This window comes from Lepidochelys olivacea (genome assembly GCF_965140295.1).
Source record: "Lepidochelys olivacea isolate rLepOli2 genome assembly, chromosome: 2".
Taxonomy (NCBI): domain Eukaryota; kingdom Metazoa; phylum Chordata; order Testudines; family Cheloniidae; genus Lepidochelys; species Lepidochelys olivacea.
The window spans coordinates 44622625-44636836 of NC_140412.1; the positions used below are offsets into that span (position 1 = coordinate 44622625).

Sequence of the window (14212 nt, forward strand, 5' to 3'; positions counted from 1 at the left end):
AAGTCTGGTGGTAGCTTGACAAACACTATCTATCCCAGTGGTTCTCAAACTTTTATACTGGTGACCCCTTTCACACAGCAAGCCTATGAGTACAACTCCCTTGTAAATTAAAAACACATTTTTTATATTTAAACACTATTATAAATGCTGGAGGTGAAGCAGGGTTTGGGGGGGGGGGGAGGCTGACAGCTCGTGACCCACCATGTAATAGCCTCGTGACTCCCTGAGGGGTCATGACCCCAGTTTGAGAACCCCTGATTATCCTGTTCCCACTTCATATACCATTTTAATTCCTAGTGAACAGTTGACTAGTGACATATATGACAGGCACCAAAGAGGAAAATGACAGATAGGTAGATTAGATAGATATGGTAGCTGTTTAACAGTTCAGTGAGACACTAAATGACATTTTAAGGCAACAGTTAATATTGTATCCAAATGAAATGAAGAATAACTAGTTGATGTTTGTGTGTGTAATGTTATTTGGGTATTGAAATAGTTGTGAATATCACAGTATTTGCACCAATTTGTATTTGTGCACAACTCACGTGAACTGGAGGTGTTGCCTAATCTTGCCAAACAGTAACTAAAACCATTTTGACATATCAAGAGTGATGCCATAAATTTAAATGTGAACTATATATAGGGTGACCAGATGTCCCAATTTTGTAGGGACAGTCCTGATATTTGGGGCTGTGTCCAATATAGGCATCTATTACCCCTCATCCTGTCCCACTTTTTCACACTTCCTGTGGTCACCCTAACTCACTCACACTCTCTCTCTATATTTTTACATGCACACCTTTATGTCCTTTATTTTTTGTTTCTCAAAATTGTCAATGGTTTCCTCCAACTGCCGACTTGTTCGAGTTGCATCCATCGAAGCTCTCTGTAGATCACTTTCAGCCTTAGAAATATAACCAGATAAAGATGTTATTCCTTGAATTGATATTTAAAAAGTTGTGTACTTTACTTTAGAAACCATTAGGCTGTCCTACACATGCAAGTTATTATAGTTTAGACTTCTTGTGAGTTGGACATTAATATCACTTACACTGATGTAGAGCCCTTTAGAAGAATTTTTAAAGAGTTGTACAAGAAAAAACCTAAAATTTAGAGAACATGAACTATAAATCCTGGTGTAAAAAAGTATGCTAAGCAAAGTGAGTCTCTAAAGCAATGGTGGGCAACCCACATGCGGCCCGTCAGGGTAATCCGCTGGCGGTCCGTGAGACAGTTTGTTTACACTGACCGTCTGCAGGCACAACCACCTGCAGCTCCTAGTGACCGCAGTTTGCTGTTCCCAGCCAACGGGAGATGCGGGAAGCAGCGGCCAGCACGTCCCTGCTGCCTGCACCACTTCCCACAGCTCCCATTGGCCGGGAACGGCGAACCGCGGCCATGGGAGCTGCGGGCGGCCGTGCCTGCGGCCAGTTAGTGTAAACAAACTGTCTTGCGGCCCACCAGCGGATTACCCTGACGGGCTGCATGCGGCCCGCAGGTTGCTCACCACTGCTCTATGGAATTAGTAATAAATAAACGTACGTCATCTTCATCTCCTCCTTTAGGCTCCAGTTCAGCAAAGTTCTTAGCACTATCTTAATTTTAAGCATGAGTAACACCCTCCCTGTTCAGCAAATCATTAAGTATGTGCCTAATTGTTTTCCTGAATCCTCCCATAATGCACTGCAATAGAGAGCTTTTGGCATATCATATTTGTCTGATACAGTTCTGTCACTACTGGTATTTAGTAAGTAGTAGATACTGTAATGTTAATTATATTATGGTCATAGTAATAGAATGTTATTCTTGATCCACTTTAAATAGATATGGACATATTTTATATACTAATCTCTTAGGAAAAACAGAGTGTTGTGATACAACAGAATACTAAAACATGCATAGTTTGAAATTAAATAATTAAAAGATTTTATTTTGATGTTTCCTCTTCAGAAACACAACATGCACCTGTGACTGAAATTATTAATAAAGGAAAATATTTTTTATGAAAATGAAAGTAAAATATTTACAGTACAACTGTTACATGTAATCTTTGGTAAAAAACAATATGCTTACATAAAAAATATTTTTATCTACAATGTCTATCTTTAATACATTATGTATGTTCATATGTGAAATATTTGATATATCAAAAATACCCAGTAACAGTGAATGTTCCTTCTGGGAGTGTGTCACAAATATGCTATAGCAGAAATGCACGCTTGTGTATACTTAAAATATAGAATGGAATATTATGATGAAGGTAATCAGCAGTCTTCTGGAGGGGAGAGCAGTTCTATCAGCCTATTCCACTAACGATTTTATAGTAGTCTACCAGTTAAGAGTTAAAAAGCGGTCTTATTAATGAGTTAGGGTAACCCATCTGATAGAAAAATTTCATTGTTACTACATGTTAGGCACATATCTGGTGATCATCACCAGGGCAGACAGTTGCTGGAAGTGGTATAGTTTTTCTTTATCACATAATGTTTAATCATTATCAGACATCAATCTGAAAAAAATAATCAAATCACAAAAAGGGCCAAAACTCAAAGAAACTCTTTAATTTTGACCAAAATTGGCAGAAAGCTTCTAAATACAATTGAGAATGCAATTATGTACTCAAATAGTACTGTTTTGAAAAGTTTGGGAAATATTTAGCCCTAGGTGATATATTGTATGCATTTTCCCCATACTTTTTTGCCTTCAGTTAAAGCAAAAGTCTGTAGTCACATAACAATATGAGCTTGTTTGTACCATTTGATACATCAAAATATTTGTCATTTGTAGAAGGGGTTGATTTGAGAAAAGTTTGTCTGCTATTTTTATGAAGTTATACAGATAATTATAAAACAAAAATATTTTTGATGTTATCTGCTCAGCTGCAGACATAAGTCTAAAGCACTCATGGTACATCTGTACTTATCTTCTTACCATCATCGAATATGACAATACATGTAAACTATTTATAGAAGTAATGACTCTTAGTAGAAGAGCTGTAGAATGTCTTGTATGAATAGATAATGTGAATAATGAAGCATAACCATGCACTCTTATATAACCCTACACATAATTATGAGCTACTGAATGTCTAATGCAACACTCTTTAACCTCATAAAAATAGCCACAGTAATTTACAGATAGTTGAAACATTACTATTCTCCCTCAGAATCTGTCTGAAGAGCTCAATACCCTCTTGCTACACTTGTCACTGTCACAGTACCATGTATCGGAGTACACCAAATCTTCCCTACAGCATTTCCATCGCCTTGTCTCACAAGTACTCTCACACTCATATTGCACAAAGGTGAGGATAGTTTCTGGAACAGGTTGCAGCACCATCATGTTAGAAACAAGATGTTCTGGGCTAAATATCACCCCTCCATTTTTGACAGGTGATACTTAAAAATACTGAACTGTTGTATGATTCGATCTGTATTACTGATAACTTGCATGTTTCAGCTGCTACCTGAAGGAGACCATTGTTGGTGGCAATTTCTCACTTGTTTTATCCAGAGATGTTTGCTTCTTATCACAGTACAATAAAGATACCATGGAGGCATAGAGGAGGAGAGAGAGGCAGCCTATCTGAGCTGCACCCTGGGTGCTCAATTTTTGTCTTCAGTCATCTTTTTGTACATGAAAGCTGAAGTAGAATTACATCCACTGACAGCATGAATGTTTGGCAGTGTAAGACATTTCCATTCCCAGCTCCATAGCCACTCTGTCCATGGGAATGAATCTCTTCTTTTGGCCAACACCAGTTTTGAAAGAGAATTCATTTTCCCCAAGAGTAGAGCAATATCTTGGGCACATAGATGCAACATCTGGATCTAAGCTCCACATTAGCACCCTATTTACTGAGTGTTTGCTTTGCATGAGCAACGTGCAAGAACATGTGTGAATCTGCTTCCTTGTGATCTGCCTTGAGTTCTGGTATTGCAGAATGGTTACCAGATGCTACTTTTACTGCTTGTGAGATATCATAAAAATCTAGCAGCAAGGTATACTTCACAACCAGGTAACAATCTCTGTTCATATTTCATAATTCAGTCATAGAGAAGAAATTCTGTAATGTCTGATTTATTCTTTGAATTTGATATAATCTTCAAGAATTGCTTTAGTAATGATATTAACACAGCGGGGTTCCAAACTTCTTGCATGTGGACATTCCCCCTGAGGTCTCTCTCACCAGATGACTGATTCTTCATTTGCATGCTTGTCACCAACAAGAGCAGTGTCTTGACATTTTAATCAAAGGGTAATGTTCAGCAGCTGATCAGACAGCTCCCCAAAAGTTTTGCACTTGGCAGTATCAGTGTACACCATCTGCAGAAGCATCATGAGGTCAATAAATAGCTAATGTTGGCTCATTGGCTGATAATAGCTCAATCATTGACAGATTTTAATCCAGCCAAGAGGGTGTGTTGCTCTTTTGGGTCTTTCTTAGAGATCCATCCAAATTGAAGTAGGAAAGTGGGAGAGGTGCCAACTCATACTTCAACAAACCCTGGATATCAACATCTCTGGACTTGGCAAGTGCAGTTAGCTTACTGAATGTCTGACAATAGTTATTGCTTGTGCTGTCTGCTTCAGATGCTCAATTGGTTTGTTGAGATTTGAGATTATATTTTTTTATGGCATCAAGGTGGTCTACCTCATCCCTTTGCACTCGACTGGTTACAAACCACTTCATTTATTTTATCCCGTTCCCTCTTATTATGGCCAAACTTTTTGCAATTTCAGGTGGAGCCACAGTAGACATTGCAATGTACACAAGTGGCTGTCTGCTGTCTTGGCTAGTTCCAGGTTCAGTACTAAAAGGATCTGTCATTCTTTCAGTCACAACTTTTGTAGTATCTTGGACATTTTCATCAGCAGTCATGCACTCTATGGTTGTTTCTTTGTGGAGATCTGCCGTTGAAGGCTGCATTCCACACATTTGTTTTGTCATAGCTATTAATGAGTCAAGTAACACTTGGTCAGAGTCTTAGCTTCTGTGCAAAGATGTAGATGCTTCCCATAATCCTTGTTGAGAGATTGCTCAAATGGCCACACCATGCCATATACCACTGAAGGGTCAGGCAGTCCGGTCTACTGCTCCTAGACTGTCAACTAAGGCATGATATGTATCTGGCTTCTCCTCCTCCAGAACTCTGTCTGTTGGATCATATTAAAGAAGTTCTGTATTAAAATCACAAATGAGTTTGATTCCCCATAGTTTAAATTCCAGGGTATTACTAATTAAGAGGTCTCTTGGTTTTTGGTACTGTTTCTCTCCCTCTATGTGTGAAACTTGCAAGTTGCTAATTGCATTAGTACATTCTAAGACAGAGTCTGTTCTCAAAGCAATTCACACAGAGAGAGACTCAAAGCAATACTCTGTAACAACAGAAACAGCACCCAGAGACTCCCCGCCCTTTTGTTGTATTAACAATTGTGATTAAAATAGAGGATGTATGTGGATGGATGCTTGGTGTGGATAATAACTGAATAATCAGGGAGGTGCCAGCCTAAGAATCCAGTGTCCATCGGCTGAAGAAGGCATCAAGTGGAAATAACCAGAGGACCCCTGGGGGGCAGACTGGAATCCACCCAACAGCCTCAAGAATGGGAGAACCAAAGAACAAGATAACATCTAGCAGCACAGAGCCGTCAGGAATGTGCTATCTGCTGATTGATTCAGCAACAGCATGATGAAGCAATTCCCATAGACTGGCATAGGAAGAAACTCCTATGGACTCTAGAAAGTGAGAACTTTGGGGTCTGATTCTGCAAACCAACTTCCAGGAGCATCAGATGAGCATCTGACAAGGCCCTGCTCCCTCCACATGTCCAGGCCACCTGGCCAGTGGCTTGGCATGAGCAACTCTAAGGCTGGTAACTATGATGATAACCTTGCAGAACCTCTGTGTGTGTGTGTATGAATGAATGTGTGAATAAATATGAGATTGAATGGAATGTTATAGCTATAACTAACGGTTTACTATGATAACAATCTTGCAGAACCTGTGTGTGTGTGTTTGTAGGAATGAATGTGTGAATAAATATGAGATTGAATGGAATGTTATAGCTATAACTAACTGCTTACTATGATTCTTTCTGTATTCACAATAAATGTGGTATTTTGCCTTTTTACCTTTAATAAGATCCTGCTGGTTTTTATTTTATTGGTATAACATGTCTTCTGCTACATTTACACAACCCCATATAGCAAAATTCACATGACCACACTGGAAGTCAAGTGGAATCATCTCTGTGAATGTGTCAAGCTCCATGAACCTGTTATCTCTCTTTGCCTCTATGTAATCCATCAATAGTTGGACAAAATCCATTATATAGTTTTCCCAGAAGCATATTTGAACAATTTTTTCCTTGGGTAACATCAGTGTCTGTGAGCTGGCAGAGTGATTGGGTGCTGGTTATGAAGTCTGCCATGGCATTTTAAATATTGATAACATTTTATAATTAGGAGGTAGGGGTCTTCTTATCTGCACAACTTCATACAAATAGCAGGCAAAAAAACCCCAATCCCTTCTCAAATCAGTCCATTCTAAAAATAATGTCAAATATTTTGATGTATTACATGGTACAAACAAGCTCATACCATTATATGCAACAGACTTGCTTTAAACAAAGGCAAAAAAGTATGGAAAAATGCATAAAGTATATCACCTGGGGCTAAATATTTCCCAAACTTTCTAAAACAGTACTATTTTTGAGTACATAGCTGCATTATCAATTGTATTTAGAAGTTTTCTACCAATTTTGGTCAAAATTAGACTGTTTCTTTGAGTTAGGGCCCTTTTTGTGATTTTATGATTTTTTTCCGTTTGGATGCCAATAATGTTTAAACATTATGTGATATAGAAAAAACAGTACCATTTCCAGAATCTACATCCACCCTGGTGATGACCACCAGATATGTACCTAACTAGTGGTAGCAATGAAGTTTTTCTAGACGATGGGTTACGCCTTAGTGCCTAAAATGGGTCTGAGTTGGTAGACTACAGATTTCCCCACCCCAATCAGCCTCACTGAGCAACATCAACAGCAACTCAGGGGGAAGTTCATGTCTCTATGGCTGCAGGAAAGATCAATATAATTGCCAGAATGGTAAGGAGACAAAATAATGGAAACAACGCTAAAATTAAACAAAACATATGGAGAAAGTTTGTCCCACAATTACTTTCTAAAGACTTATCACTCACAATAGGATATAATCTTTCCATAACCCTCAGATACCATATACAACAGATATTTAAACCTACTATCAATGATAGAAAAATGGGGAAAAATTGAAAATGTGAATATGGTGACTGAACACATGCCAGATACTCTCAGGTACTTTTTGTTAAATAAATGCTACTATAGCAAATATTATAAGCTATAGCCAATTAGCTGTCTCAAAATATAGTATAAAGAAATTGTGATTCATGATCAATGTATGAAATAATCACTTTAAAGACAATTGCTTTCACATCTTTTTCTAAATACAATATTTTTAATTACTGGAGAATCAATTACTTCTTATATTCATTAGTAACAGAAAGGATACAATAATGTGTCGATCTGATGGATTCCTCTGACGTGTCCTTTCCAGTTGAGATAACTGCTTAGCCTCTCGATTCTTTGCTGTTAAAGTTGCTTTGAGATCATCCTGCAAATATATTTATACCATTCTGTATATGCTGAAATAGAGCTAAGGGCATATGAAATACATTTGTTTGCATTTATGAGTTGTCCAGAAAACTTACACAAAATTTTTTGCTCTAAATCAAACCAGGTTTTTATGGACTAATCCTGTGAAATGATGAGCACTTCCTGAAAAAGAGATCAATGCGCACTGAAGGTGCTCAGCGCCTTGCAGGATTGGGCCCCAGGCTGTGTGTGCCATCTTTTAAATTTTTGGAGGGAAAAATGTGAACAAAAATCAGGAGTTCTTAAAGAAGAGTTTATTAGATGGGCAAAAAGCCACAATTCTACAATCAAGAAAGAGGTCGACTATGGCTAAAAGCCCATGCTGGTTCAGTGGCAAAGTGTAGCCAGCATTTAGAAATAAAAAAGCAATATATATATAACAAATGGAAAAAGGAGAAATAGCAATCAATATAAATTAGAAGTATGAAGTGCAGAAGATTGATAAGGGAAGCTAAAAACATCAGGGAAAATCCACAGCGGGCAGGACTAGAGTTTTAAAATACATTAGGAACAAAGAGAGCCTAGCAATGTTATAGGCCCACTACTAGATTAAAATGGTAGAATTTTATTAATGATGCAGAAAAGGCAAAGGTGCTCAATAAATATTTCTGTTCTGTATTTGGAAAGAAGCAGGATGATGTACTCATATCATATGAAAATGAACTACTTTACAGTCCATTAGTAACTGAGGAGGATGTTAGACAATATCTACTCAGGATAAACATTTTTCAATCAGCTGGCCTAAATAACTTGCACCCAAGAGTCCTAGATGAGTTAGCTGAGGTGATCTGTAGCCCACTGATGTTAATTTTTAGTAAATCTTGCAATTCTGGGGAAATTCCAGAGACTGGAAGAATAATAATGTTGTGCCTATATTCAAAAAAGGCAAATAGGATGATCCAGGGAATTATAGGCTGGTTAGCCTGATGTCAATTCCTCGCAAAATAGAACAGAAGCCGATGCGGGATTCAATTAATAAAGAATTTAGGAATAGGAATACAATTAATGCAAGTCAACATAGTTTTAAGGAAAACAAGTCTTGTCAAAAAAACCTTATTTAGTTCTTTGAAGAGATTATACATTTGGTTGATAAAGGTACTGTGTAGATATAACAATTAGACTTGTAAGGTGTTTGACTTAGTATTGCACAACATTCTGATTTAAAAATTGGCACTATACAATATCAAAAGAGCATATGTTAAATGGATTAAGAACTGGCTACCTGACAGATCTCAACAATTAGCTGTCAATGGAGAATCATCACTAAATGGGGGTATTTCAGTGAGGGTCTACTGGCATCAGGACTAGGCCTGATGCTATTCAACATTTTCATCAATGCCTTGGAAGTAAATATAAAATCACAGCTGATAAAGTTTCCAGATGACACAAAGACTTGTTTTAATTCAAATTAAATTAGTTCAAATGTGAAGGGTTCATTCAATTAACACAGTAAAGTCTCTTTATTTCATATACCCAGAAATTTAGTTGTTGTCCTAAAGCATTTGCAAACAAGTTTTACATATCTGTTTAAAATAAAAAGATACCAGGATTTACAGGGAATGCCATTTTGGAGTTCTGCGATGTGATATGATGGAGAGCTGTTGCTTTTGCAAGTTGCTGCACATGCACACTATTCTACATGTACTCTATAAACCACTCTGTCCTTCCTCCCCCTATCGGGACACTGTTCTCTAGAGGATTGGACGCCCTCCTCTCAGCTGTTTCCTGAAGCGTATCTGCTTCAAACATGTTCCGGGCCGCAATTCCAATGTATTGTTGTGAGTTACACATCTATACATTTTTGTTGTAATAATTATTTTTAATAAGAAAAGTTTAAATAATTTGGTATACTTAACAAGCTTCACAAAAATGGCTATAAGAATACACTAAATTTTGAGAGAAAATACACCATATAGTACCTACCCTTTTAAGTTTTACTATGGTCCCGTAACTTTTCAGAGGGTCAACAACTTTGGCTTCAAGCCTTTCAACCTGGAAAAAAAGTCAAATTATCCAAGTCCTCTGCATATTAAATGTATTTCTAGAAAACTGATTGCTTTAAGAGTAATGTTGATTCTATCCTACTAGGATTTTAACCACATTCACTGAAGAAACAGTGGAAGCAGAGGTTGAATATATATTACATGTATTTATATAGGCAAAAGCAGAACCAATAAAACTAATCAAGAAATAACTTTTCTTGATTAATCCCTAGTGTAACTTCTTTTATTTCAATGGCACTAAACCAAATTAGGCTGGGAATTCTAAGAACTGACTACTGGAAATAGACAATGTTAAATCTCTTAAATTCTACAGCTTTTAAGAGATTAAAAATAAACGTATTTGTTTTTAAATGTTAGATTATGGATTTTAAATTGTTTGCTCATTAATATGCTTTAAGAGATGCAAAGCTCCAGATTTTTGAAAGCTATGGGAGCAGCAAACCATGTACTCAAAAAATCAGAAACATTATGCACATATATTAAGGCATTCACAGATATTTACATTTGAGATTTTGTTTTAATACCTTCTACATGGAAAAAGAGATGAAAATGGCTAGACAGGTAATGGAGCTATGACTGTGCATGTCATACAATATTGTGTCTGTTTTATTGTTACCTTAAAACAGAAGTTGGCCCAATAAAAGATATTACCTCACCCACATTGTCTCTCTAATATCCTGGGATCAACAGCTACAACATCACTGCATACAACAAATGGAAGTTATCCTCTCTCTCTCTGCTTCTACCACCCCTTTTGTTTTGCCTACCTGTGAGCTTTTGAGGCCAAGGACTTTTTACTGAACAACCGTTTACCCCATAGCATACTAGTGCCTGTAATAATAAAGTGTGTGACACTGGCAGACAATCAATGAACTGTCATCCTTATTCACTCATTTACAATTATGCCTTTCATCATACTATGCTCTCTTTTATATAGATATGCATCTCTTTTATAGGGGCACATTAACTTGTTAAGTAACATAAAAAGACCTCTGTTGCTACACAGTTTATAAAACAAAGTTCCAACTCCAATGAAGTCCAGTAAAGCTCTACAATTACAAACAAAATCAGACCAACGATTTTAAAACCAGGGATCTTAAAAAGATAATTTTGTGATGAAAGAAAAAATGCCAGCCAAGTTAAAGTTAGATTCCACAGAGGAAGAGAAATGTTGGGGAAAGACCTGTTTCCTAATTATTATTAATGGACAAAGCTTCAGATCCAAATAAAAACTGCTTTAGAAGGTACAGGACTGTAAAGGGTACTATAAATAATCTCAATTGTTCCAAAGTTCGACATGATTTAAGCATTGCATTAAGAACTGGACTTTTTAGAACCATAAATGTTTATCCTAATCTTTACAGAGCTAAATCCCATTATTTTTCTTCGCTGGCTTTTTGTCTTTTGATTTTCCTCGCATCCTCTGCATGTTTTTCTAATCTTCCTCTTTTTTTACTCATCAAAGAAACCAGGTTTGAAACTGGAGATCTGCAACACTAGATGACTACAGCATGCGGAAATTAAAAGGCTCTTAAGCTAATATTCCCCGAACTTTTACGAATTAAAGAACTTCAAAATCTTTTTAAGTACCTGGCGCTGTTGTGGAAAAATGAATGGAATCAGCAGTCCTTATGAGCTATTTTACTTGTTAGTTCTGACAAAATGCATATGAAAGCTGCTGCATAAATTGATGCCCACAAAGAGGAGAAGGGAAATGGAGACAGAGAGACAGATGGATAACAAGAGATGGAACTTATGTAGCCATTCCCTGTTCTCTTTTTTACCTTTTTCTCAATCTATCTTTTCCCTCCCCACCCCAATTAATTGTTGGAAAGGTGGAAAATGGCTTGACTGAAGGGCCACATTTTTAAAGGTATCTAGGTGCCTAAAGATGCAGAAATGTGCCTAGTGGATGTGGAGAAGTCGGAGGGCTACTGATAGTTGAGCATATTAAAAAAAACAAAACAAAAAACAAAAACAGTTTCCCTTCTCCCTTTTTATGGTTATTCAGCAGGCGCAAAGGGGTTAATTTCTTTCCTGAAACAAGACAAGCACTAGTGACTGTGGGGAAGTTGCCTAGCTTGAATGAAGGAACTATCAGGAACTAAAGGCGGGGGCGGGGGAGGGGGGAATTAATGCAAAACCTTTGACAGGTAAACATGTCTGGAGTGGAGAAATATCACCATCTGGAGGAAACTGGCTATACTTGTTTTGACTGGGTTCAAGACGCCCAGCAAACAAAGTATTATATCAAGTGACCAGCCTAATATAGAAGAGGAGTCACTTTCTCTCCATGCACGAACTGATATGACACTGTGCACAAGAGAGACAGACCCTGCAGAAAGGGTCTGAAGGCCTGAAACTGAGCAGGGTCCTGTATCGTAGAGAAGTATTACATGGTAAACATGCAATACGCTATTTATTGTTTTACAGTATGTTTCTCCGTAAAGCTTTTGTTCTAAACAAGCTGGCTGGTCACTGGTCCATCCTGTCATTACCTCAGGAAGAGAACAGCACAACAGGTTCTGAACTAGACTCCAATTTATTAAGATGACCACAGTGAACTGCAGGAGGAATTACAGCCTAAATCCCTGATCTGGAGTGAGAGGAACGTGGTTTCCCACCCCGAGAAAAGTGACAGGTAGAGACCTGAGTGGGTTTCCTCAAAGAAATCAAGAAGGGGGCAGAAGTGCAATTACCTTGGGAACTGTAACAATGAGATTCTCAAGAGTGCCTAGATGCCTAACTCACTGAAATCAATGGGAGTGAGGCATCTATGTGCTTCCAAAAATTCCACTAGGCACCTATCTGCATCTCTAGATGCCTAAATACTCTTAAAAATCTGGCCCTAAATACATAGTGAAAGGACCAGATATAGCACTTTTATTTTCAATTGCCCTTTCTTAGTAACAAGAGCTGAACCTCTTAAAGGTGAACTTCAAAAGGAAAAAGGGGATTTATGATTTTTTCTTTTGTTTCTTAATGTGTACAGATGACTTGAAAGGCTTTCTTGGGTTTTTTAAAGTTTTTTTCTACTTCCTTTTTTCTTTATAAAAATAGCAAGAAGGTCAACGATTGCATTCCCCTTTTCAGTTAGAGTACTCCTTGGTGACTCAAATTTGAAGTAGGAGCTTTCTGAGCTCTCTAGTGAAGGGGTAGAGGTATCCTTAATAAACTCCCAAAAATTTTAGTTCAATAGGTGTTAGCTTAAAACAGAATTTTAAACAAGCTCAATAAAAATCCATTGCATTCTAATTATGCTCCAATCCTGCAGTTAGATTCATGTGGCTGGACTCTTGCACATGTGTAGAGATTCTCTGAATTCAGCGGAGCTCCATGCTAGTGTCACGGTTGACCCTTCCAGATCCCACTTCAGGATCAACACCTCTTTTCCTTGACACAGTATTTCCCAAAACTTGGGACGCCACTTGTTCAGGGAAAGCCCCTGGCAGGCCGGGCCGGTTTGTTTACCTGAAGCGTCCACAGGTTCGGCCGATCGCGGTTCCCACTGGCCGCAATTCGCCACTCCAGGCCACTGGGGGCTGCAGTAAGTGGTGCCGCAGTGGGAGCCGCGATCAGCCAAACCTGTGGACGCGGCAGGTAAACAAACCAGCCCGGCCCGCTCGGGGCTTTCCCTGAACAAGCAGTGTCCCAAGTTTGGGAAACACTGCCTTGATACATTTGATGTCATAAACTCACCCATTTTCCAGCTGTCTATAATAACTGATAACAAAGTGAACAATACCTAAATTCTAATTCAAAATATGAGCAAAAAACCAACAACTTTAAAACACATCAAGGCCTTTTTACATATTATAATGAATGTAGAACATCCCCATCTCAATAAGTAAATGGCCACTTTTTCTCTTTCGCATGTTACCTTTTAACATCAGAATAAGCTTTGTTTAGAGTGAACTTAAAATCATGAACCAAACTCATCTGGGTTAAATGGCCTATTTCAGGACAGTGTCAAACTATTCTTAGGGCTCCAATCCTGCAAAAAAAATTATGTGTTTGGAATGACTCATGTGAGTCAAGTTAGAAGCAAAACTCAAAACAGCTTAATGGGACTAAATCGGGGGGCCCAGATAATCTTCATCCAAGAATATTAAAGGAATTGGCACATGAAATTGCAAGCCCATTAGCAAGAATTTTTAATGAGTCTGTAAACTCAGGGGTTGTACCGTATGATTGGAGAATTGCTAACATAGTTAAAAATAGTTCCTATTTTTAAGAAAGGGAAAAAAAGTGATCCAGGTAACTATAGGTCTGTTAGTTTAACATCTGTAGTATGCAAGGTCTTGGAAAAAATTCTGAAGGAGAAAGTAGTTAAGGACATTGAAGTCAATGGTAAATGGGACAAAATACAACATGGTTTTACAAAAGGCAGATCATGCCAAACCAACCTGATCTCCTCCTTTGAGAAAGTAACAGATTTAGGATGACTATGAGCCGCCAATGTGATATGGCCATGAAAAAAACTAATGTGGTCTTGGGATGCATCAGGT

General features: G+C 37.8%; 2 protein-coding genes across 2 annotated transcripts in view; both read right to left on the reverse strand.

Annotated features, from left to right (window-relative positions):
• The window catches only part of PDP1 (pyruvate dehydrogenase phosphatase catalytic subunit 1), a 669997-nt gene that overhangs the window by 231348 nt on the left and 424437 nt on the right, over positions 1-14212 (reverse strand). The window lies entirely within an intron of this gene.
• The window catches only part of CIBAR1 (CBY1 interacting BAR domain containing 1), a 38049-nt gene that overhangs the window by 17628 nt on the left and 6209 nt on the right, over positions 1-14212 (reverse strand). Inside the window, 4 exon segments of the mRNA XM_084619257.1 lie at positions 803-907; positions 7528-7530; positions 7532-7660; positions 9625-9693. Of these exon segments, the coding sequence (XP_084475383.1) occupies positions 803-907; positions 7528-7530; positions 7532-7660; positions 9625-9693 (306 nt within the window).